Source organism: Hyla sarda, chromosome 1, assembly GCF_029499605.1.
Source record: "Hyla sarda isolate aHylSar1 chromosome 1, aHylSar1.hap1, whole genome shotgun sequence".
In the NCBI taxonomy this organism is placed as follows: Eukaryota; Metazoa; Chordata; class Amphibia; order Anura; family Hylidae; genus Hyla; species Hyla sarda.
In genome coordinates, this window is record NC_079189.1 from 298,890,576 (window position 1) to 298,917,430 (window position 26,855).

At 47.6% G+C, this 26,855-nt stretch overlaps 1 protein-coding gene across 1 annotated transcript in view; it reads right to left on the minus strand.

Annotated features, from left to right (window-relative positions):
* Nucleotides 1-2,063: 2,063 nt before the first annotated feature.
* Nucleotides 2,064-26,855, minus strand: part of LOC130305814 (mast cell protease 1A-like) — a 36,204-nt gene continuing 11,412 nt past the window's right edge. Inside the window, exons 2-5 of the mRNA XM_056552024.1 lie at nt 13,086-13,230; nt 5,307-5,448; nt 3,457-3,708; nt 2,064-2,308 (exon numbers count right to left, since the gene is read on the minus strand). Coding sequence (XP_056407999.1) covers nt 2,156-2,308; nt 3,457-3,708; nt 5,307-5,448; nt 13,086-13,230 — 692 coding nt within the window. The 3' untranslated portion in view covers nt 2,064-2,155. The remainder of the gene's footprint in view (nt 2,309-3,456; nt 3,709-5,306; nt 5,449-13,085; nt 13,231-26,855) is intronic.

The window sequence follows — 26,855 nt, forward strand, 5'->3', positions numbered from 1 at the left end:
CTATTTGGCCTATCAGAGATATGTTGTAGCTTGGATAGTAGTTTAAAGGGGTACTCCGGTGGAAAAATTTTTTAATCTACTAATGCCAACAAGTTAAACAGGTTTGTAAATTACTTCTATAAAAAAAAATCTTAATCCTTCCGTACTTATCAGCTGCTATATGCTCCAGAGAAAGTTGTATAGTTCTTTTTCATCTGACCACAGTGCTCTCTGCTGCCACTTCTGTCCATGTCAGGAATTGTCCAGAGCAGGAACAAATCCCCATAGCAAACCTCTCCTACTGTGGACAGTTCCTGACATGGACAGAGGTGTCAGCAGAGAGAACTATACAACTTCTTCTGGAGCATCCAGTAGCTGATAAGTACTGGAAAGATTAAGATTTTTATATAGAAATAATTTAGAAATCTGTTTAACTTTCTGGCACCAGTTGATTTAAAAAAATAAAATAAAATTCCACCAGAGTACATCTTGAATGTACAGTAAGAGGAACACGCATGCTAAAATAGGCAATAATAACGCATGGTATGCTAAGAAAAAAATTATATGAAATGTAATTCAGAGGTGCATAAGGTTTCAAAAAAGCCAATTATGAAACACAAATATTTTGGTGTAAAATCTAAAGCATTTCTACAGGATTTAAAGAAACTTAACCTGACACTGATGAGTACTGTGTGTCTTACATTATAAACAGGCTACTGCATGAAATTCTTTCTTAAACAGGTGAACATATATTATAATATTAAAGTAGAGCATTCAAGTAATTATGCTGCTGAAGGCTGGATTTATATATATATATATATATATATATATATATTTACAGAAAAACCTAGAATAAGTAGGCAAACCCTGTTTGATTACTGAGGAAATGTGATCTAAGTTATCACTGTAGACTAAAAAGTAACTAACTTAATTACTAAACTAATTACACTAAATTAATTACACACAGTTGTACCTTTCAGTCTTTTATTTAGCATATTGAGTAAACATGCACAATGCCGGGAGAAAATTTGAAACTCTGTGTTAATGGCTTCTTCAAGAGCACCTAGCACCTAAATAAACTAAAGAATGGTAAAAAAAAAAAAAAAAAAAAAAAAAAAGGACATAAGCACTGTTGAATGCTTTTTTAATTCCTGTTTTGTACATACTGTGGTATAAAATAAAATACTTTCTCAATAGGTCTTTATTAAAACTGTTGTTATCTTTGTGGTTTATGGCCTCTGCAGTGTCCTGTTATCAGGGAGGTATGTCATAAAAGCTAGTTTGAAGTTTGTCTTTAGCCCTTATCTAACTTTTTCTAAGCCAACTTCTTAGCTGATTAATTACCATATCAAATGTCATGCCGTGTACTGGATACCCTTCTTAGGGTACGTTCAGACGAGCGGATTTACAGCGGATTTTACGCTGCAGATCTGCCGCTGAAGATCCTCTGGATGCTGCCTTTACATGATCCTGCTCGGAGCAGCAACACGCTGCTATGTGCAGACACACTGAAGCGATGTACTCGCACATATCGCGGTCGCTCCCCCTGCTCCATGAGCTAGGCCAAGAGCTGCCATGATATTCGAGTATACTGCGCATGCGCGCTGCAACTCGCACATCGCAGTGTGTCTGCGTATTGCCGCTCCGAGCAGGCACATGTAAAGGCAGCATACATAGGCGGATCCGCAGCAAAATACATGCTGTAAATGCGCTCATCTGAACGTACCCTTACTCAGAGCAGGGTCCTTTTCCGGAGATCGCAGGGGGTCCCAGCGGTTAGACCCCCGAAATCAGCTACTTATCTCATATGCTATGGATAGGGGATAAGATGTCTGATCGCGGAGGGTCCTGCCGCTGGGGACCCGCCGAATCTCGGCTGCAGCACCCCGCTGTAATTTCTGCACAGAGCAAACTCACTCTGTGTATAATGACGGGCGATACAAAGGCCAGAGCATTGTGACGTCACAGCTCTACCCCCTCAATACAAGTCTATGGGAGGGGGTGTGGTGACTGTCAATAGTCTTAATATCCAAAAGGTAATGCCCAAAAATGTTACAAATCTAACTTGTACATTATTGCATATACTTATTTTATTGTGATAGTAAGGACTGTATAATACATAACATGAGCATGAGGGTAACTAACAGAGTTTCCAACTAACAGAAGCATGTACATATTAGGTATCTTTGCTTTCATATTGGGAGATGGTTTCTTTGATCCAATCCAAGTATTTCCCAACTCTTGCATAGACACCAGGTGGGTGATGATATCCGAAAGACACAATGCCTTCTAAAGCCTCATTGCAAATAAGAGGCCCGCCTGAGTCTCCCTATAAACACAAAAGGACAAATGGTCAACTTAGCACCATGTGATAGCCTATGTGATTTATAAATCATTTCATTTACCAAAAATGACTCTGTACCCGAGAAACATTTTTACCTGTACAATCTGCTGTTTAGTGCCTGTTGTTAAAGAGATTTAAAGGGGTACTCTGATGATGAGCGTTCGGAACAAATTATTTCGAATGCTTAGAGCCGACATTGGGGCTCGTGATGTCATGGCCACGCCCATCATGATGTCACACCCCGCCCCTCAATGTAAGTCTATGGGAGGGGGTGTAGCAACCATCACGCCCCCTCCCATAGACTTGCATTGAGGGGGCGGGGTGTGACATCACGAGGGGGCGAGGCCATGACATCACGAGCCCCGATGTTTAGAGCCTGCATTGGGGCTCGTGATGTCATGGCCTCGCCCCCTCGTGATGTCACACCCCTCCCATAGACTAGTACCCCTTTAATGTCTAGTAACAGTATCAGCAAGACAGAACACAGGAAGTGTGTCTGTGGGGGGGACATGTTGGTTGTTTATCATGGCATAGCAGAATAGTGCTGTCCTGTGATTGGCCAGAGAAGGGAAAGGCAAACAACCCAGCTCTGACCCTACCCTCTGAAAATGGACAGAATGAGAAATAATTGAGCACCAAGGAAAGGACTGTCAGGGGCTGTATATCAGCATGATGAAGGGTGAATCTAACAAAACTATACAGGTTTTGTTAAAATCCTTTGAAACATAATGTACACAAAATTATCTGCATAGTTGTAAAAATACCACAGTGTTTCCTTTTTCTTGTAGTTTGACTGACCAGCCATGAACCATGAGGAATGTATTAGCAATGGCCTATGGGAACTTCAACCATCAGGTGAGCTACGTGACTAAATTATTAGATATATTTTATTTGGCATGAGTAACTTTACTTGAAACTACTTTACACAATGGAACTAACTAGTATATGTGTAAAAACTATGATTACTCACCATTCCCATGTTACCCCCAACAGCAGAAATCAGGATCAGATCACATCAAGACACAGAATAAGTTACCCTGCTCTGTTTTGATGGGATCTGACTTTGTTCTCAGTACAAAATATAAAAGAAAAAGTATTACAGGAGTCTTAAAGTGGTTTGGATGGCACTCTACCTGGCTAGAGTCAGTAATTCTATTGTGGCTTCCCGCACAGATCATCCCATCAGTCAATCCAGGGTAGTATCGGCGACATAACCTGCGGCTCACAATAGTAACATTGGTCTCAAATAATTTATCTGTGGTATGTGTCCGGTCAATCAGTCCCCAGCCTGAGATACTGCAGGGTGTATTGCTTGGAAGGTCACTGGTGCTGGAAGGAAGTGGAATAGTCTGTACGTATTCATTTATCTCAGCCTGGGATGAAAGCTGGTTGGAGCAGAAATGTAAAGGTCACTAATAAATATGATCCTGAGATATATGCTCATAGAGAAAGATCAAGAAAAGGGTGTTCAATATGACACATCTGTAATTCCCATCACTATATTGATGGATGTAGCCCCAGAAACGGTTATAAGGTATAAAGTTCAAATACAGTCAAATAGAGGCAATCTGTAATTGAGCCCAATGTTAACACTGCAAAAGTTACACAATTATAGTTAGAAAAATAGATTAAGTATTTTATATCATGCAAGTAAGATAGATAGCATATAAAACCGTATAAGACCAGACATGTTGCCAGCCACCATGACAAGGTGACAGCAACAGTCTCCTCCAATACAGTGACAGCCACAGCCCCCTCCCGTAATATGGTGACAACCTCAGTTCAAGCAGATAAAGGCCATCATTTTATAGAGCAAGTAAAGCTGTCTTTCCACTTTTCCTGTGCAAAAACAATATGGCCATATGTTATCTGGAAGTCAACAAATTGCCAAAGCCACTTTCCTTTTTTATCCTTTGAATTTTTTTTACTCTTCATTGCTTTTTTTATTTATTTTTTGGCTCAGAGGCAGTTTTTAAAAATTGCAACATGCTGAGATTGTTTGCGGTTTTTCAGGAAATGTTGGTGTATTGGAAGTCTATGGGAGGATACAAATGCCAACTATAAAAGCAATGTTGGTTGAACAGTTTGTCCCAGTTTGAACCTTTTTGTCCCCCCCCCCCCCCCCAGTTCTTCAACAGAAACCGTTGTGTTTACAAAATGAATGAATAATGAAATGACAATTATTGAGAGAGCAATTTTTGTGTTTCTTTCAGGTTAAAAACGGCCTCAAAATGCTTTGTGGAAATGTAACCTCAGGCGGCAGGGTACCGTACAGCAAGTTTTCCATTGAGGTACGTTCACACGAACGAGTTTACAGTGAGTTTACCGGTATGAGCCTCACTCGCCTCATGGAGAGCTACAGCTCTGTTGAAACCCACCAGTGTGAATGTACCCTTACTGGAGGTACAGTTTACATAAGTGAGACAAAGCAGAAACTCTTAGTAGACCTAAACAGAAATCAGGAGGATCGGCCAGTAAATCATCCGTGTTTCTTTCCATCTCTGTTATAACTTGCTTTCTGGCACTTTATTGTTAGAATGTACTTTACTTTCCTACATTACTGTCCTTAAAGGAGTACTCTGGTGCAGAGTATTCCTGCTCCGTCTTGCCCGGGATGCAAAAAAAATTAACCATCACTCACCTCCCTGGGTTCCCGCGGAGCGTCACTATAGCTGATCGGTCCTCCGGTCCATCTCCTTCATACTCCTTCATACTTCCGAAGCATCACATGGTGCTCAGCCTATCGCGATGTTCTGCCTCGGCCCATAATAGGCTGAGCGCCATGAGACGCTTCGTTACACCCGGAAGTATGAAGGAGATGCACCGGAGGACCGATCAGCTGTAGTGGCGCTCCGCGGGAACCCAGGAAGGTGAGAGATGGTTCATTTTCAATTTTTTAGCAGCCCGGGCAGGACGAGGCAGGAATACTCTGTACCAGAGTATTCCTTTAATATTCTTAGGAGAAAGAACAGATTAATCTCACCTTTAACAACATGACATCATTAAATGGCATGGATGAATCGTCATCGTATTCTGGGTGAATGTGATAACTCTCAACCCCAAGAATCTGCTGGGTTTCCTCTGGCTGAGTGATATCATGAGCCCCAAGGATGACAACTATGTTCCTGTAAAAATGGGATTTGCTTGCTATTATATCAAGTACATATTTTGCATGGTTATTTACAGCAAAAAAAATCACTATAGACTCCTGAGCCTCAGTAGTTATCTACTCAAAATGCTTTACATTCACATGTACAGTGTTTTGTGTGATTTCCTTCTGTGTTTAACCCCTTAAGGACCCTGCCTTTTTTTTACCTTAATGACCATGCCCAATTTTTCAAATCTGGCATATGTCTCTTTAAGTAGTAATAGCTCTGACATGCTTTTACTTAGATACACGATTCTGAGACAGTTTTTTGTGTGACATATTGTACTTTATATTAGTGGTACATCTTTGTTGATTCATGCAGCATTTTTCATGAAAAACTCCCAAATATTGTGAAAAACTGGAAACAAATTTCACTGTATCATTCACTGTATGGTAAAAATTACATTATTTTAATTCTGTGGGTCAGTACGATTATGGAGATACCCAATTTATATAGCTATTTTTATGTTCTTTTTCCTTTTCTAAACAAAATCCTTTTTTCCCCTTTTTTTGTATTGTCATGTTCTGACAGCCATAACTTTTTAATTTTTCGTCCAATGCCATTGTGCGAGGGCTTATTTTTTGCAGGACGAGCTTTACTTTTTATTGGTACAATTTTTGCGATTCCTGCTGTGATGTCCCAGTACAGGACATGGTCCTGCACTACCCTTAGGCCCTGTCAGGTTGAGTCCCTCAATGACCTGCAGTCTCCTGCAGTGTCTCCCCTGCTGTACTGTAATGTTATCTATTCTATTTTATGGATAGTCAGTGTCCTAATGTATAGTCAGTATAAAAGATCTGTGAGATGTCACATTAACCCCTTAAGGACCAAGGACATACCGGTACGTCCTTGGTCCTGCTCTTCTGATATAACGCGGGGTTACACAGTAACCCCGCGTCATATCACGCCGGGACCCGCCTCTAATAGCGCGCAGCGCCGATCGCGGTGCTGCGCGCTATTAACCCTTTAGCCGCGCACTCAGAGCTGAGCCGCGCGGCTAAAAGTGAAAGTGAAAGTTCCCGGCTAGCTCAGTCGGGCTGTTCGGGATAGCCGCGGCTAATCGCGGCATCCCGAACAGCTGACAGGACAGCGGGAGGGCCCCTACCTGCCTCCTCGCTGTCCGATCGCCGAATGACTGCTTAGTGCCTGAGATCCAGGCATGAGCAGTCATGCGGCAGAATCGTTGATCACTGGTTTCTTATGAGAAACCAGTGATCAGCATAGGAGATCAGTGTGTGCAGTGTTATAGGTCCCTATGGGACCTATAACACTGCAAAAAAAAAAGTGAAAAAAAAAGTGAATAAAGATCATTTAACTCCTCCCCTATTAAAAGTTTGAATCACCCCCCTTTTCCAATAAATAAAAAAAACACAGTGTAAATAAAAATAAAAATAAACATATATGGTATCACCGCGTGCGGAAATGTATCATTAATTAAACCGCTCGGTCAATGGCGTGCGCGCAAAAAAATTCCAAAGTCCAAAATAGTGCATTTTTGGTCACTTTTTATATCATTTAAAAATGAATAAAAAGCGATCAATAAGTCCTATCAATGCAAAAATGGTACCGTTAAAAACTTCAGATCACGGCACAAAAAATTAGCCCTCATACCGCCCCATACACGGAAAAATAAAAAAGTTATAGGGGTCAGAAGATGACAATTTTAAACGTATTAATTTTCCTGCTTGTAGTTATGATTTTTTCCAGAAGTCCGACAAAATCAAACCTATATAAGTAGGGTATCATTTTAACCGTATGGACCTACAGAATAAAGATAAGGTGTCATTTTTACCGAAAAATGTACTACGTAGAAACGGAAGCCCCCAAAAGTTACAAAACAGTGTTTTTTTTTCAATTTTGTCGCACAATGATTTTTTTTCCCGTTTCACCGTAAAGTTTTGGGCAAAATGACTGATGTCATTACAAAGTAGAATTGGTGGCGCAAAAAATAAGCCATCATATGGATTTTTAGGTGCATAATTGAAAGAGTTATGATTTTTTAAAGGCAAGGAGCAAAAAACGAAAATGCAAAAACGGAAAAACCCCCGGTCCTTAAGGGGTTAAGGACCTGTGAGATGTCACGTTATGTTTATGTTATCACATGTTACCCAGAGGGTACCAGCTTAACACATGACCCGCAGCTTCACCAACTTCACCGTGGGTCACCACAATCTTGGCATCACGAACAGGATACGGGTGTGTGTCTTAACCACTTAACTCCCAAGTCAAGTCAAGTCAGGCCACCCATTAACAAGATACGAGTGTGTGCCATCCGTGGTCTGTAGGTTTTATTGGTACTATTTTTACCATGTTTTGATGGGACTTTTGCTTTTTATAAATTCTTTTAGGGTATACAAAATTAGCAAAAATACGCAATTTTGGAATAATTTTTTTACATAAATGCCATTGACCGTTTAATTAACATTATATTTTTATAGTTCGGACATTTACACACGTGGCAATACCACATATGTTTATTTTTGTTTACAATTTTTTTTATGGGAAAATGGGGGTGATTTAAACTTTTATTTGGGAAGGGGTTAAATCTAATTTAACTTTTTTTTTCTTTCTTTTTTTTTTTTTTTTAACGTATTTTTTACACAATTTTTTAGTCCCCATAATGGACTATTACATGCAATCTTCTGATTGCATACACTGTTCAATTGTCAGGATCCGGACTGCTATGCAGGGAGGACACAGGTAGTGGATCCTCTGTGTCATTGAGGTGATGGCGTCGGCCGTAACAGGGGAACGGAATCTAAGGGGTTACTGGTTTTCACCAGAGCCCGCCGCAAAGCGGGATGGACTTGCTGTGGCAGGTAACCCCCAGGTCGTTCCACCTGATATCGACTCAACCTCACTGAATCGGAGCGCTGCATGCAGAGGCACGCCGCGAGCGCTCAGAGGAGGCAGCGGGACCCGGAGTGCTCGGCGTGACATCAATGCTATACTATAGCATAGATCAGTGTTATCGGTGCTCTGCTGATCCAGCAGTTTTCCGCGCGGCGGTCCCGAACAGCCCGACTGATCTGCCGGGAATGGTTTTACTTTCCCATTAGATGCGGCGATCAACTTTGATTGCCATCTCTAAGGGGTTATTGCTGGGCATCACCGCAATCAGTGATGTACGGCATTAGACATGGGTCCTGGCGGCTGATAGCTGCCGGGACCACCCGGCTATGATGCGGGGTCAGCCTGTGAGCCTGCGTCATAGCAGGGGAGCGGGCGCAGGGCATACAGGTATGCCCTGCATCCTTAAGAGGTTAATAAACTTGCAACACTCTTGGCATGCTACATCCTGAATTAACTAGATGTGACTGACTTGTTCGGTTTTTGTGACCCCACTTTTAATTTTGCCCATCGCCACATTAAGTCTAAAACCAGCCCTGCTAATGTATTATACCATGTAAAATGTTCAGAAAGCGTTGTCACTTCAAGACTGTTTATCATGGGACTTGTCATGCGATTGTTACCCAGGAGGTACCAGTGACCAGGTGACCTATGGGCTCCCTGCTAGTCTCCCCCATATAAGCCCTGGGTGGAGCTAGCTCTCTCTCTTTCCATACAAGTCTTTGCTGAGGTCAAGTCGAGTCCTAGAGAGTGTCCAGAGTCATAGGAGGCCTCAAGTCTGCACCCTCAAGCAACTACAAGTAAGCCACAGTCTCAGTATTGTCAGTCATCAGGCAAGTCAAGTCAGTCACAGTCACCAATTGTCAAGTCAACATGGCCTGCATTAAATTGACCCCATCTACTACAAGTCAGAACAAACCCTTAAAGGGGTATTCCAGTTTGGCTCCAGAAAGTTGAACAGATCTGTAAATTACTTCTATTAAAAAATCTTAATCCTTCCAGTAATTATCAGCTGCTTAAATTGAGTTGTTCTTTTCTGTCTGACAACAGTGCTCTTTGCTGACATCTCTGCTTGTCTAGGGAACTGCACATAGTAGAATAGATTTGCTATGGGGATTTGTTTCTACTCTGCACAGTTCCCGAGACAAGTGTCACCAGAGAGCACTTAGACAGAAAAGAACAACTCAACTTCAGCAGGCTGAAAGGATTAAGATTTTTTTAATAGAAGTAATTTACAAATCTGTTAAACTTTCTGTAGCCAGTTCATATATAAATTTTTTTTTTTCCTGGATAACCCCTTTAAGGTCTCTGAGTCACTGGTCACCTCCGTTGGCCCTGGCTGAACTGTATAGACTTTTCCACCTGTCTAACCTCAGTAAAGCTACCGTTGTACATAACTTGGAGTCAGAGTAATTATTGCCCCCTGTGCCTAGCCCAGGATCCTGGTGGTATTGAGGATAAACCATGCCCTGGCATCACAAATACAAGGGGTTAATGCCATCTGCCCCTAGGGTAATTCCATCTGCCCTTTGCATCACATCCCATACCACATTTCTAATCCTTTATTCTTACCAGGTATGTCTCCTGCTAGCTTAAAGTGGTGGACAGATAACAAACTCACAAGGCTACAGGATCTTCTTCGTGGCAAAATGCTGATTTCTTTAGAAACATTACGTAGTTGACATGCACTATCTGACAGGGAGTAGTTTATGGCCCACCAAGTTTTGTTCTATTTTGCATTTCAGGCTCCCAGGGTGTTTGTGGTAAACCTCAACCTTCTTTGAGGCATTTTTTTTTTTTACATTGGGATTGTTGTCCCTTCTATATAGTCACATTAACTGTCCCCCTAAGGATAAAAAACGTAAGTTTATGGAAGCATAGGAAGATGACATGCATTCCTTAAGTCATTAGCAAAGTAGACTGCCCAATCACATTTTACGTTTATGGCAACTTATTTTGCTGGTGCCCACCATTTATGTGGTTTTTCCAATGGGAGGTGGCCTCCTTGTCTATAACGAGGATTGTGGACCAAGTCAATTTAATTATGTCGACAATCTATGAGGATACTGTTGAACATTCACTAGTGTTTGGGAGCCTTGGATGTAATCTTCCCATTGGATATGCCTTGTCCTTGTATTGACCTCTGTTCTTGTATACCTGGGGGTGATAGTCAGCTGCAGATTGTTTGCTTTTTTTCATTAAGTATCATTTTGTGTACCGTCTGTATGCTGCTTCATATTATCTCACTTGGTAGTATGATTTTTTCATGTACTGTACTTGGTATTGAAGCTATCATCTTCTTGAATCCAATAAAAACTCCCTGGTTTGACCATTAACCCCTTGGGGACGGAGCCCATTATAACCCTAAGGACTGGAGCATTTGTTGCAATTCTCACCACTGTCTGTCTCAGACTCTCTCACTCCTGAGCCATGTAGTTCTTCCGCAGAGCATTTTACGTCCACATATGGGATATTTCCGTACTCAGAAGAAATTGCGTTAGAGATTTTGGGGGTCTTTTTCTCCATTTACCTCTTGTGAAAAAAGTATGGGGCAACACCAGCATTTTAGTGTAAAAATTGAAATTTTTTTAATAGTAACATGCTGGTGTAGCCTCCAAGGGGTAAAAGGAGAAAAATCCCCCCATAATTCGGAAATACCCCATATGTGGCCCTAAACTGTTGACTTGAAATATGACAGGGCTCTGAAGTGAGAGAGCGCCATGTGCATTTGAGGACTAAATAAGGAATTTGCAATAGGGGCGAACCCAGTTACAAGGATGGGGCTTGTCTCCAACAAAACCCTACAGCAGTGTTTCCCAAACAGGGTTCCTCCAGCTGTTGCAAGACTCCCGGCCTGCCGGAGGCTCCTTTTAGGGAACACTGCCGTATGAGACGTTTTTCATTTTTATTGGGGGGGGGGGGGGGGGGGGGACGTGTAAGGGGGTGTATATGTAGTGTTTTACTTTTTATTATTTGTTAGTGTAGTGTTTTTAGGGTACATTCACACAGGTGGGCATTCACAGTAAGTTTTCTGCTGGGAGATTGAGCTGCGGCGGAAAATTTTCCACAGCTCAAACTTGCCCATGTGAATGTACCCTGTACATTCACATGGGGGGGGGCACCCCAAACCTTCAGCTGTCGCAAAATGACAACTCCCAGAATGCACTGACCGTACATGCTGGGAGTTGTAGTTGTAGTACATGCTGGGAGTTGTAGTTTTACAACAGCTGTAGGCACACTGGTGGGGAACCACTGAGTTAAGAAACAGACTCTAGCTCAGTGATTCCAACCCGTGTGCCTCCAGCTGTTGCAAAACTACAACTCCCAGCATGTACGGTCTGTCAGTGCATTCTGGGAGTTGTAGTTTTGCAACAGCTGGAGGCACACGGGTTGGAATCACTGAGTTAGGAAACAGACTCTAGCTCAGTGTTTCCCAACCAGTGTGCCTACAGCTGTTGCAAAACTACAATTCCCAGCATGGCCAGACAGTCAGGGATGCTGGACATGTAGTTCTGCAATATCTGGTTCTTCAGATGTTGCAGAACTACAACTACCAGCATGCCTGGACAGTCTGGGCATGCTAGGAGTTGTAGTTATGCAACAGCTGGGGAAGAACAGTTTGGGGACCGCTAAGTAGTGATCTCCAAACTGTAGCCCTCCAGATTTTGCTAAACTACAACTCCAAGCATGCCCAGACTGTCCAGGCATGCTGGGAGTTGTAGTTCTGCAACATCTGAAGGGCCAGATATTGCAGAACTATATACCCAGCATCCCTGACTGTCTGGCCATGCTGGGAATTGTACTTTTGCACCATCTGGAGGGCTACAGTTTGGAGACCACTTTATAGTGGTCTCCAAACTGTGCCACTTCAGGTGTTGCAAAACTACAACTCCCATAATGCCCAGACAGTCAGTGCATGCTGAAAGTTGTAGTTTTGCAACATCTGGAGGACCACAGTTTAGAGACCACTACACAGTGGTCTCCAAACTGTGACCCTCCAGATCTTGCAAAACTACAACTCCCAGCATGTCCAGACAGCCTTTGGCTGTGTGGGCCTGCTGGAAGTTGTAGTTTTGCAGCTTTTAGAAGGCCACAGTCAAGATCACTTACCGCGATCTTCACTGCAGCCTCCTCCACGCCGCACTTTCCGGCCACACTCCTCTTGCTGCTGCCGCTCCTCCAGGATGCCACGGTCTGGTAAGCTGGCCATGTCCCCCCCCCCCCCTCTCTGCCTCGACTTCGATTGGTGGGCAGAGCGGGGGAAATGAACTCTAACCCCCCGCCCCCCTCCTGCCATTGGTCGTCAGCCTGATCGACCAATGGCAGGGTATAGGAGGAGGTGGCAACACTGCCACTACGCTCCTATCCTTTAGGATGGTCGGAGCTGTCAGACAGCTCCGATCATTCTTATTTTCCGGCCGAACGAGTCACCAGTGACCAGATTGGACCGGATCGCAGCAAATCGCCGGTCTGAATTGACCGGCGATTTGCCGCGATTGCAGACATTGGGGGTCTCAGGACCCCCCTAGACATTGCCACAGGATGCCTGCTGATAGATATCAGCAGTCATCCCGGTCCAATCACTGCCCGGCGAGCGGCGGTGATCGGAAATACGGAGGGCGTAAGGATACGCCCTCTGTCTTTAAGTGATACGCCCTCCGTCCCCAAGGAGTTTAAAAAATTACAAGTTATCTATAACTGCAAAGCATGTGGTATCATCCTGCACTGCACACATATTTGTGAATACATAGGATTTAACTTACCCGTAACAATGGGCAGCAGATAAAATCCAGTTTGGGGTTATCAAAGAACCACCACAATAAGATTCATCAATTTTCAAGTATGCCATATAAGGTCTTGAATGTGGCTCGGCTTCATTCCCCCCAATAATCTCATGATGGAATTTTCCTGGAATATAGACCAAATATTGTTCTAATTAATTGATAATCCTGTTATCAGGACATTATAATTTAGTATTCTGTGAAAGACATATAAAACATTCCAAAGTTTTTTTTTAATCTCCCCCACATTCCTGGTACTTGAAACACAGTCCAAATCAGATAAAACGTACAGCAAATACACCATGTGTGAATTCATATAAGACTACAATTTTCCACTACATTCCCACATAGTACAAATACTGTGGACAGAAAATCCTCAGATTTGGGGGCGGAGCCTGACCGCTGACTGGAATGGCCGCGTGAGACTGCCGCTCTCCGGCCTTGCACCTCTGAAGCACCGTTTACTACCTCGTTACTGCATCGGTGATGGTGAAGATAGGTCGCTCATTCCCTAGTGACCCTGCTGAAATGCCGAAACCCCAAAAAAATCCGGCGGACGTGGCAACTTTCTTCAAAAAGCGAGCGGAACGCTCCCCGGCCAGGGCACTCATGATGGCCCCTTAACCTGCGTCCCACAATGACTCGGAGGATGAGGGAGGCCAGGAGAGCGACTCCGAAGGGAGCAGCATGACTACGCTCACACCAGCCTTCTTCAAAGCGTTTATGAGGAAGGCTTTATCTCAAGCCCTCAAGCCGGTACGGGCTGACCTGGCCGAGATCAAATCAGAAGTCCAGGCTATAGGCTTCCGCACAGAGGCCCTTGAAACAGCCTGCCACGACTTGACGGTCCACTCGGCAGCGATGGCGTCGAGGAATGAAGTACTGGAAGCCCACATTAATAGTGCCCTCATGTTGATCGAGGACCAGGAAAATAGGAGTCGGCGTAAGAATATACGCCTCAAGGGGCTACCGGAGTCCTGGTCAGTAGAAGCACTCCCCAAGATAGCAGGTGAAATCTTCGAGGGTCTCCTAGGGAAGGACAGAGCTACAAAGATTGTGGTAGAGCGTATCCACAGAGCGCTGAGACCCAAACCCAAGCCGTCTGAACCGCCGAGAGATGTCATCTGCGGCCTCCTATCCTTTGTGGACACAGCAGCTATTCTACAGGCGGTGAGAGAAAAGGGCCCCATAACCTACGGGGTTGCAGAACTTGCGTTCTATCAGGATATTGCTCCGACGACTCTAATGAAACGGCGCCTGATGCGGCCTCTACTGGAAAAGCTTAGGGACAAAAGTCTACCTTATGCTTAGCTGTTCCCCTTTGGCCTCTCGGTGCTAAAAGGAGGCAAACGGATTATCATCAAGACGCCGGAAGACCTGTCTGCTGCATGGACCACCCTGGGAATCTCCCCGGTTGAGGTCCCTTCATGGCTGCCTCTCTCTGAAAATGCTCCGCTACCGCAACTACCACGACTGGAGGACTGGAAGCAGGTTACGAGGCACAAGACTCCCAAGATGAAGAAGACCCCAGTCAAAGAAGTGCCTTCTGACCGTTGAAAGATAAGTACTATGCTGAACACCTACCGTACTGTATGATATCGGGGGACCTGGATCTGTCACCCTGAGACGGGAACCTGCTATCCGCTGCAACCCTCCCCTACCCTAGGGAACTGTCCCCCCCCCCTTTCTCTTTTGTCCTCGGCTCACCTGCACCTATAACCCATGGTCCGGTGTGCGGGCGAGGTACATATGGAGAGAGGTCATGTATGGTGTGTGGCTTGTCACCTTGCCTGCTTGAACCGACAGTTAACATCTCTTTATGGGGCACCGACCACTCTGGTCCTCCCCCCCCCCCCCCATGTCGCCAACATCGTGGAAAAATTAGGAGTCCGGGACCTCCCGTGCTGAGCTGTTGATGTGTACCCCCTCCTCCCACTCCCCCCTTTTTTTTTTGTTCCCCATCTTAACCTGACAAGTGCCCCCCCCCCCCACCCTTTGTATCATCGGCTCGCGGATGTAGCCCAGCTCCATAGCCCCCGATCCCCCTACGCTGTGGCAGAGTGCAGAGGGCTCCTCCTATCAGTAGATTGCATTTTATTAATACTATGCCGTGCTCTGTCTTTAATGTTTTTATTGTGCTTATGATTGTCGGGCGGTGATTAACTGTTGTGTGCTGTCTGTCACGCCTATTCTCGCTTTTCTATCCTGACTGGTCCCCCCCCCACCTGCCCGCCTGCCTGCCTACTCTTTACAATCTTTTAACCATTTGATTCTACTATCCCTTCTACAGTAGTCACATCCTTTCCTCCCCTCTACCTACCTGCCTCTTTCTCAACGACCTCCCACTTTTCCTGCACCTCTTATGCATGTCAATGCTATCTCTAGTCCATCTCTTCCCTCCCCCCTCCCCCTTTTCTCCTCCTTCCCCCCCCTCCCTTATCCTTCACCGAGGCTACTGCCCCCTCCCCTATTCTCTCCCCTCTCCCTCTTTCCCCTCCCCCTCCCCGTTATTTTTTTTTTCCCACCCACACCTCCCCCACCCCTACCCCCCCCCCCTCTCACCTTTCTCCACTCTCATAGTGACTTTCTCCTTCTCTCCTCCTTTCTGCCCTTACCTTCGTTTCTCTGCTATTTCTTTGATGCGGTACGGGTACCCCCCGAACGCACCAGATATCGCCTTCCTGAACTATATTCTACGGGAAGTTTGTTCATGCTGAGTGCTGTTCAGATCTATTCATGTTGAGAGCTCTTCAGTATATGTTTATGCTGCATTCTGGCTGTAAATTTGGTCAGCGGACCTATTGTTAATGTTATACTGCTGTCTTGTTTTAGGTATCATTGCATATTGTACATAGGAGCCACCTATGTTGTATACCTTGTAGTTCACCATCACTGTTTCATTGCCGGTGTGGACGAGTTGCTCCACAGGTTGGGAAGTCTACTATTCCCCCCCCCCGCAGATTAGCACAGCGAACCTGCAGTGACCATCCACGCACACATCACCACTGCTTCACAGGGAGAGGATTCTGCGTTTGCCGCCGACCTCTCACCCCCTCCCTTTTTTTTCTTTTTTTTCCTTACGTTTAGCAACAACCCATCCCCCTTCGTTCACCCCCTGCGGCACATACCAATCCCAACTCCAGACCCACCACTCTCGCCACTCTCACCTCCCTTCACACTAACCCGGCCTTTCCCCCCCCCCCCCCCCCTCCTTCCTCTTCCTTTGTCCTCTAGGTCTACCGCCTCTCTTCCCTTTCAACGTTTTTTCGGCCACCAACCACCAATCTCTTTTACCGGTGTCCGTGCCCACTCCCTGCCTACCCCCCCTCTCTGTCTCTTCCCCTACATACTCCTACTTACATACTCTTCCGTTCACTTATTCTCTTAGCCTACATTGCTCTTGTCTCCCTCTTCCCTGCTGTACTATCCTTCAAATCTTCCTACTCATTCCTTACCTCTTAATCTAATTTTCCTTACCTGAAGAGCCCGATTTCAGCCTGAGCCTTTGAGCAATGTCCTCACTCACGTGTGTGTCTTTCAATGTCAGGGGTATGCTGATGCCGAATAAGCGGCACCATGTACTTACAGTTGTTAAAAAGCTTAAACCGTCACTTTTGTTTCTACAGGAAACTCATTTAAAAAAAGGAAAGATCCCAAAATTACCCACTAAACAGTTCTCCCAGTGGTATCACTCTTGCCACGAGACCTCTGCATCGAACGGCGTGTCCATCGCTATCCACAAATCGGTCAAAATTAGAGTCCTCGGTGAGCACTCTGATGCCGAGGGTAGAGTTCTCTTTCTGCGCGTGTTAATACACAACTCGAAATTCACTTTAGCAAATATATACGCCCCCAATCATGCACAGGTCGCGTGGCTCCTGAGAGTGTTGAATGATCTGACACTGTTTGCAGATGGCCCGATTATACTGGGAGGTGATTTTAATGTGACCCTAAATCCTGCTCTAGACTCCACTACCTCTAGATCCTCGATCTCTCACAGGGCCCTGGCATGTCTCCGTACCAAACTGTCTGACCTTTCTCTTTTAGATACATGGCGGACGAGGAATCCCACGGTCAGAGACTACTCGCACTACACGGCTGCCCGCAATTCATACCAAAGATTGGACTATCTCTTCATTCACTCCTCCCGGATTTCCTCCCTCACGGCTGCAGGTATTGATGTTCTGTCTCTTTCTGACCATGCTCCCGTCTTCTTCACTCTCTCCCTCTCCACTCCAACTACTTGTACTACCAGGTGGAGACTAAATGAACATATATTAGAAAAACCCCAAGCCAAGGAAGATATACAATCCCACATCAATTCTTATTTTGATTCTAACATCAATTCCCGCCCGTCGTTTCCTGTAATTTGGGAGGCACATAAAGCATACGTGAGGGGCATTCTTATTTCCTGGGGCACGAAACTGAAAAGATCTTACTAGGCTGAGATTGACTCACTCCTGTCCCGCATAGCTGCCCTCGAGAAATCCCATAAAACATTTAGAACTGATGTCACTCAGAAGGAACTTGGATCGGTCAGGAAAAAACTAGTTGACCATCTCAACTATAAGTCTGCTAAAGCATACATTAATTATAGACACAAGCTTTATGCCCATGGCGACAAGGGAGGGAAACTCATGTCTTCGTTACTGAAAAAAGCAAAGGCTAAGCAACAAATTCATGAGATTAAGCGCTCTGATGGCTCATTATGCACAACTACCAATGATATAGCTTTAGCCTTCCAGAAATTTTATTCCAATCTTTACAACCTATCCAACCCCTCCAATCCGATTTCGAAAAGGGAAAGGGAACATATGACACGGATGTTTCTAGATGACATTTCATTGCCCGGCTTAGACGATTCTATGGCCAACGACCTCCTGGTCCCGATTTCAGAGGAGGAGGTGAGGAGGGTTCTCTCTTCCTTTCCCCCAGGTAAGAGTCCGGGCCCAGATGGCCTGCCGCTCTCGTACTACAAACAATTCCAGGTTTCCCTCCTGCCCCATCTCACAACCTGGTGTTCATCCCTATTCACGGGCTCTTCTCTCCCACCACAGTCACTTGAAGCTCACATTACACTCATAGCGAAAGATGGAAAAGACCCTAGTGAATGTGGTAGCTATCGCCCGATCTCACTCCTAAATTTAGACCTTAAACTTTGGGCCAAACTCTTATCTCTCCGCCTCAAAAAATTCTTGCCCCACCTTATTGGAGAGGAGCAGGTGGGTTTTGTACCGGGTAGAGAGGGTCACACTAACACGACAAAACTATTCACAGCCATTTCTCAGGCCCATTCCAGCGGATCCCCCCTTGTCCTTCTTGGCATTGATGTCGAGAAGGCATTTGACAGAGTTGACTGGCAATATTTAGTGGCAACTCTGCACAAGCTACGGATCCCTCTCCCATTCATATCTGCTATCATGACACTGTACTCATCCCCTTCTGCTTCCCTCCTGGTGAACGAGTCCATATCTCCCTCTTTTAGGATAACGAATGGTACCAGACAAGGCTGCCCCCTTTCCCCCACGTTGTTCATTTTAGTGATGGAGACCCTTCTCCAGAAGGTACGACAGTCGCCTTCCATATTGGGACACCGGATGCCGCGAGGCGGCCTGAAAGTCTTAGCCTTTGCTGATGACTTACTGTTCCTCCTATCGAACCCTTTAGAGGGTCTTTCCCAGTTGGTGCAGTTGTTCTCTGAGTTTGGTGCTATGTCAAATTTTAGGGTCAATGTGTCGAAATCGGAGTTGCTTAACATTTCCCTCCCCACCCACGCTTCTGCCATGCTTAGAGACAACTCTAGTTTTAGGTGGGCCACATCTCATCTCAAATATTTGGGAGTGCATATTACCCCCAGGCTGGACAGCCTGTACAAAGCGAACTTTGACCCGCTTCTTGAAGAGATTAAATCTATCCTGAAAGAGTATGACATAGCACTGATCTCGTGGCTGGGCAGAAGGAACGTACTACAATGCTGTCACGATGCCGGCTGGCAGGTAGTGGATCCTCTGTGCCAGAGAGGGATTGGCGTGGACCGTGCTAGTGGATCGGTTCTAAGTCACTACTGGTTTTCACCAGAGCCCGCCGCAAAGCGGGATGGTCTTGCTGCGGCGGTAGTGACCAGGTCGTATCCACTAGCAACGGCTCACCTCTCTGGCTGCTGAAGATAGGCGCGGTACAAGGGAGTAGACAGAAGCAAGGTCGGACGTAGCAGAAGGTCGGGGCAGGCAGCAAGGATCGTAGTCAGGGGCAACGGCAGGAGGTCTGGAACACAGGCTAGGAACACACAAGGAAACGCTTTCACTGGCACAATGGCAACAAGATCCGGCAAGGAAGTGCAGGGGAAGTGAGGTGATATAGGGAAGTGCACAGGTGAAGACACTAATTGGAATCACTGCGCCAATCAGCGGCGCAGTGGCCCTTTAAATCGCAAAGACCCGGCGCGCGCGCGCCCTAGGGAGCGGGGCCGCGCGCGCCGGGACAGGACCAAGGGAGAGCGAGTCAGGTACGGGAGCCGGGGTGCGCATCGCGAGCGGGCGCTACCCGCATCGCGAATCGCATCCCGGCTGGAAGCGGAATCGCAGCGCCCCGGGTCAGTGGATCTGACCGGAGCGCTGCAGCGGGGAGAGGGTAGCGAGCGCTCCGGGGAGGAGCGGGGACCCGGAGCGCTCGGCGTAACAGTACCCCCCCCCCTTGGGTCTCCCCCTCTTCTTAGAGCCTGAGAACCTGAGGAGCAGACTTTTGTCTAGGATGTTGTCCTCAGGTTCCCAGGATCTCTCTTCAGGGCCACAACCCTCCCAGTCCACTAAAAAAAAAGTTTTCCCTCTGACCTTTTTAGAAGCTAAGATCTCTTTGACAGAGAAGATGTCCGAGGAGCCGGAAACAGGAGTGGGAGGAACAGATTTGGGAGAAAAACGGTTGAGGATGAGTGGTTTAAGAAGAGAGACGTGAAAGGCATTAGGGATACGAAGAGAAGGAGGAAGAAGAAGTTTGTAAGAGACAGGATTAATTTGACACAAAATTTTGAAAGGACCAAGATAGCGTGGTCCCAACTTGTAGCTAGGGACACGGAAGCGGACATATTTAGCGGAGAGCCATACCTTGTCTCCAGGGGAAAAAACGGGAGGAGCTCTTCTTTTCTTATCCGCGAACTTCTTCATGCGTGAAGAAGCCTGTAAGAGAGAATTTTGGGTCTCTCTCCATATGATGGAAAGGTCACGAGAAATTTCATCCACAGCGGGCAGACCAGAGGGCAAGGGGGTAGGGAGGGGGGGAAGAGGGTGACGGCCGTACACCACGAAGAATGGGGATTTGGAGGAAGATTCAGAGACTCTGAAGTTATACGAGAATTCGGCCCATGGAAGGAGATCTGCCCAGTCATCCTGGCGGGAGGAAACAAAATGTCGCAAATAATCACCCAAGACCTGGTTAATTCTTTCTACTTGTCCGTTGGACTGGGGATGATATGCAGAAGAAAAATTTAATTTAATCTTGAGTTGTTTACAGAGAGCCCTCCAGAATTTAGACACGAATTGGACGCCTCTATCCGAGACGATCTGCGTAGGCAACCCGTGAAGACGAAAAATGTGTACAAAAAATTGTTTAGCCAACTGAGGCGCTGAAGGAAGACCAGGAAGAGGGATGAAATGTGCCATTTTGGAAAATCGATCAACGACCACCCAAATAACAGTGTTGCCACGGGAAGGGGGTAAATCAGTAATAAAATCCATTCCAATCAGAGACCAAGGCTGTTCGGGGACAGGCAGGGGATGAAGAAAACCAGCGGGCTTCTGGCGAGGAGTCTTATCCCGGGCACAGATAGTGCAGGCTCGCACAAAGTCCACAACATCCGTCTCCAGAGTCGGCCACCAATAGAAGCGGGAGATGAGTTGCACAGATTTCTTGATGCCCACATGACCTGCGAGATGGGAGGAGTGACCCCATTTGAGGATTCCGAGGCGTTGGCGTTGAGAAACAAAGGTCTTTCCTGGAGGAGTTTGCCTGATGGAGGCAGGAGAAGTGGAGATCAGGCAGTCAGGTGGAATGATGTGTTGCGGAGAGAGTTCAACTTCTGAGGCATCCGAGGAACGAGAGAGAGCATCGGCCCTAATGTTCTTATCGGCAGGACGAAAGTGAATCTCAAAATTAAATCGGGCAAAGAACAGAGACCACCGGGCCTGGCGAGGATTCAGCCGTTGGGCAGACTGGAGGTAGGAGAGGTTCTTGTGGTCGGTGTAAATAATTACTGGAAATCTTGATCCCTCCAGCAGATGCCTCCATTCCTCAAGTGCTAATTTAATGGCTAGAAGCTCTCGATCCCCGATGGAGTAGTTCCTCTCCGCCAGAGAGAAGGTCCTAGAAAAAAAACCACAAGTGACAGCATGCCCGGAAGAATTTTTTTGTAGAAGAACAGCTCCAGCTCCCACTGAGGAGGCATCAACCTCCAATAGGAAGGGTTTGGAAGGGTCAGGTCTGGAGAGCACGGGAGCCGAAGAAAAGGCAGACTTGAGTCGTTTAAAGGCGTCTTCCGCTTGAGGAGGCCAAGACTTGGGATCGGCATTTTTTTTGGTTAAAGCCACGATAGGGGCCACAAGGGTAGAAAAATGTGGAATAAATTGCCTGTAATAATTGGCGAACCCCAAAAAGCGTTGGATAGCACGGAGTCCGGAGGGGCGTGGCCAATCTAAGACGGCAGAGAGTTTGTCTGGATCCATTTGTAGTCCCTGGCCAGAGACCAAATATCCTAGAAAAGGAAGAGATTGGCATTCAAACAGACATTTCTCAATTTTGGCATAGAGTTGATTGTCACGAAGTCTCTGAAGAACCATACGGACATGCTGGCGGTGTTCTTCTAGGTTGGCAGAAAAAATTAGGATATCGTCCAGATATACAACAACACAGGAGTATAACAGATCACGAAAAATTTCATTAACAAAGTCTTGGAAGACAGCAGGGGCGTTGCACAGGCCAAAGGGCATGACCAGATACTCAAAGTGTCCATCTCTGGTGTTAAATGCCGTTTTCCACTCATCCCCCTCTCTGATGCGGATGAGGTTATAGGCGCCTCTTAAGTCCAATTTAGTAAAGATGTGGGCACCTTGGAGGCGATCAAAGAGTTCAGAGATGAGGGGTAGGGGGTAGCGGTTCTTAACCGTGATTTTATTAAGACCGCGGTAGTCAATGCAAGGACGTAGGGAGCCATCTTTTTTGGACACAAAGAAAAATCCGGCTCCGGCAGGAGAGGAGGATTTACGGATAAAGCCCTTTTTTAAATTTTCCTGGACGTATTCAGACATGGCAAGAGTCTCTGGGGCAGAGAGAGGATAAATTCTGCCCCGGGGTGGAGTAGTGCCCGGGAGGAGGTCGATAGGACAATCATAAGGCCTGTGAGGAGGTAGAGTCTCAGCTTGTTTTTTGCAGAAAACATCCGCGAAGTCCATATAGGCCTTAGGGAGACCGGTTACTGGAGGAACCACAGAGTCACGGCAAGGGTTACTGGGAACCGGTTTTAAACAGTCCTTGGAACAAGAGGGACCCCAACTCTTGATCTCCCCAGTGGACCAATCCAGGGTTGGGGAATGAAGTTGAAGCCAGGGAAGTCCAAGGAGAATTTCCGAGGTGCAATTGGGGAGGACCAAAAGTTCAATCCTCTCGTGATGAGATCCGATGCTCATAAGAAGGGGCTCCGTGCGGAAACGTATGGTACAGTCCAATCTTTCATTGTTTACACAATTGATGTAAAGGGGTCTGGCGAGACTGGTCACTGGGATGTTGAACCTGTTGACGAGAGAGGCCAAAATAAAATTTCCTGCAGATCCAGAGTCCAAGAAGGCCACAGTAGAGAAGGAGAAGGCAGAGGCAGACATCCGCACAGGCACAGTAAGACGTGGAGAAGCAGAGTAGACATCAAGGACTGTCTCACCTTTGTGCGGAGTCAGCGTACGTCTTTCCAGGCGGGGAGGACGGATAGGACAATCCCTCAGGAAGTGTTCGGTACTAGCACAGTACAGGCAGAGGTTCTCCATGCGGCGTCGTGTCCTCTCTTGAGGTGTCAGGCGAGACCGGTCGACCTGCATAGCCTCCACGGCGGGAGGCACAGGAACAGATTGCAGGGGACCAGAGGAGAGAGGAGCCGAGGAGAAGAAACGCCTCGTGCGAACAGAGTCCATATCTTGGCGGAGCTCCTGACGCCTTTCGGAAAAACGCATGTCAATGCGAGTGGCTAGGTGAATAAGTTCATGTAAATTAGCAGGAATTTCTCGTGCGGCCAGAACATCTTTAATGTTGCTGGATAGGCCTTTTTTAAAGGTCGCGCAGAGGGCCTCATTATTCCAGGATAATTCTGAAGCAAGAGTACGGAATTGTACGGCATACTCGCCAACGGAAGAACTACCCTGGACCAGGTTCAACAGGGCAGTCTCAGCAGAAGAGGCTCGGGCAGGTTCCTCAAAGACACTTCGGATTTCCAAGAAGAAGGAGTGTACAGAGGCAGTGACGGGGTCATTGCGGTCCCAGAGCGGTGTGGCCCAAGACAGGGCTTTTCCAGACAGGAGGCTGACTACGAAAGCCACCTTAGACCTTTCAGTGGGAAACAGGTCCGACATCATCTCCAGATGCAGGGAACATTGGGAAAGAAAGCCACGGCAAAACTTAGAGTCCCCATCAAATTTATCCGGCAAGGATAGGCGTAGACCAGGAGCGGCCACTCGCTGCGGAGGAGGTGCAGGAGCTGGCGGAGGAGATGACTGCTGAAGCTGTGGTAGTAACTGCTGTAGCATAACGGTCAGTTGAGACAGCTGTTGGCCTTGTTGCGCAATCTGTTGTGACTGCTGGGCGACCACCGTGGTAAGGTCAGCGACAACTGGCAGAGGAACTTCAGCGGGATCCATGGCCGGATCTACTGTCACGATGCCGGCTGGCAGGTAGTGGATCCTCTGTGCCAGAGAGGGATTGGCGTGGACCGTGCTAGTGGATCGGTTCTAAGTCACTACTGGTTTTCACCAGAGCCCGCCGCAAAGCGGGATGGTCTTGCTGCGGCGGTAGTGACCAGGTCGTATCCACTAGCAACGGCTCACCTCTCTGGCTGCTGAAGATAGGCGCGGTACAAGGGAGTAGACAGAAGCAAGGTCGGACGTAGCAGAAGGTCGGGGCAGGCAGCAAGGATCGTAGTCAGGGGCAACGGCAGGAGGTCTGGAACACAGGCTAGGAACACACAAGGAAACGCTTTCACTGGCACAATGGCAACAAGATCCGGCAAGGAAGTGCAGGGGAAGTGAGGTGATATAGGGAAGTGCACAGGTGAAGACACTAATTGGAATCACTGCGCCAATCAGCGGCGCAGTGGCCCTTTAAATCGCAAAGACCCGGCGCGCGCGCGCCCTAGGGAGCGGGGCCACGCGCGCCGGGACAGGACCGAGGGAGAGCGAGTCAGGTACGGGAGCCGGGGTGCGCATCGCGAGCGGGCGCTACCCGCATCGCGAATCGCATCCCGGCTGGAAGCGGAATCGCAGCGCCCCGGGTCAGTGGATCTGACCGGAGCGCTGCAGCGGGGAGAGGGTAGCGAGCGCTCCGGGGAGGAGCGGGGACCCGGAGCGCTCGGCGTAACAAATGCTACATAATTCCCAAGATTACGTATAAATTCCTGATGTTACCGATCACCCTACCGGGCAAATTCTTTACTTCCATTAGATCGCTCTTCTCCAAATTGTTACGCCGAGCGCTCCGGGTTCCCGCTCCTCCCCGGAGCGCTCGCTTCACTCCCTCCGCTGCAGCGCTCCGGTCACGTCCTCTGACCCGGGGCGCTGCGATCCTGCTGCCAGCCGGGATGCGATTCGCGATGCGGGTAGCGCCCGCTCGCGATGCGCACCCCGGCTCCCCTACCTGACTCGCTCCCCGTCTGTTCTGTCCCGGCGCGCGCGGCCCCGCTCCCTAGGGCGCGCGCGCGCCGGGTCTCTGCGATTTAAAGGGCCACTGCGCCGCTGATTGGCGCAGTGGTTCCAATTAGGGTTTTCACCTGTGCACTTCCCTATATTACCTCACTTCCCTTGCACTCCCTTGCCGGATCTTGTTGCCTTAGTGCCAGTGAAAGCGTTCCTTGTGTGTTCCTTGCCTGTGTTTCCAGACCTTCTGCCGTTGCCCCTGACTACGATCCTTGCTGCCTGCCCCGACCTTCTGCTACGTCCGACCTTGCTTCTGCCTACTCCCTTGTACCGCGCCTATCTTCAGCAGCCAGAGAGGTGAGCCGTTGCTAGTGGATACGACCTGGTCACTACCGCCGCAGCAAGACCATCCCGCTTTGCGGCGGGCTCTGGTGAAAACCAGTAGTGGCTTAGAACCGGTCCACTAGCACGGTCCACGCCAATCCCTCTCTGGCACAGAGGGTCCACTACCTGCCAGCCGGCATCGTGACAGTAGATCCGGCCATGGATCCCGCTGAAGTTCCTCTGCCAGTTGTCGCTGACCTCACCACGGTGGTCGCCCAGCAGTCACAACAGATAGCGCAACAAGGCCAACAGCTGTCTCAACTGACCGTTATGCTACAACAGTTGCTACCACAGCTTCAGCAGTCATCTCCTCCGCCAGCTCCTGCACCTCCTCCGCAGCGAGTGGCCGCTCCTGGGATACGCTTATCCTTGCCGGATAAATTTGATGGGGACTCTAAGTTTTGCCGTGGCTTTCTTTCCCAATGTTCCCTGCATCTGGAGATGATGTCGGACCTGTTTCCCACTGAAAGGTCTAAGGTGGCTTTCGTAGTCAGTCTTCTGTCCGGAAAAGCCCTGTCATGGGCCACACCGCTCTGGGACCGCAATGACCCCGTCACTGCCTCTGTACACTCCTTCTTCTCGGAAATCCGAAGTGTCTTTGAGGAACCTGCCCGAGCCTCTTCTGCTGAGACTGCCCTGTTGAACCTGGTCCAGGGTAATTCTTCCGTTGGCGAGTATGCCGTACAATTCCGTACACTTGCTTCAGAATTGTCCTGGAATAATGAGGCCCTCTGCGCGACCTTCAAAAAAGGCCTATCCAGCAACATTAAAGATGTTCTGGCCGCACGAGAAATTCCTGCTAATCTACATGAACTTATTCACCTAGCCACTCGCATTGACATGCGTTTTTCTGAAAGGCGTCAGGAACTCCGCCAAGATATGGACTCTGTTCGCACGAGGCGTTTCGTCTCCTCGGCTCCTCTCTCCTCTGGTCCCCTGCAATCTGTTCCTGTGCCTCCCGCCGTGGAGGCTATGCAGGTCGACCGGTCTCGCCTGACACCTCAAGAGAGGACACGACGCCGTATGGAGAACCTCTGCCTGTACTGTGCTAGTACCGAACACTTCCTGAGGGATTGTCCTATCCGTCCTCCCCGCCTGGAAAGACGTACGCTGACTCCGCACAAAGGTGAGACAGTCCTTGATGTCTACTCTGCTTCTCCACGTCTTACTGTGCCTGTGCGGATGTCTGCCTCTGCCTTCTCCTTCTCTACAGTGGCCTTCTTGGACTCTGGATCTGCAGGAAATTTTATTTTGGCCTCTCTCGTCAACAGGTTCAACATCCCAGTGACCAGTCTCGCCAGACCCCTCTACATCAATTGTGTAAATAATGAAAGATTGGACTGTACCATACGTTTCCGCACGGAGCCCCTTCTTATGAGCATCGGATCTCATCATGAGAGGATTGAACTTTTGGTCCTCCCCAATTGCACCTCGGAGATTCTCCTTGGACTTCCCTGGCTTCAACTTCCCAGTAACCCTTGCCGTAACT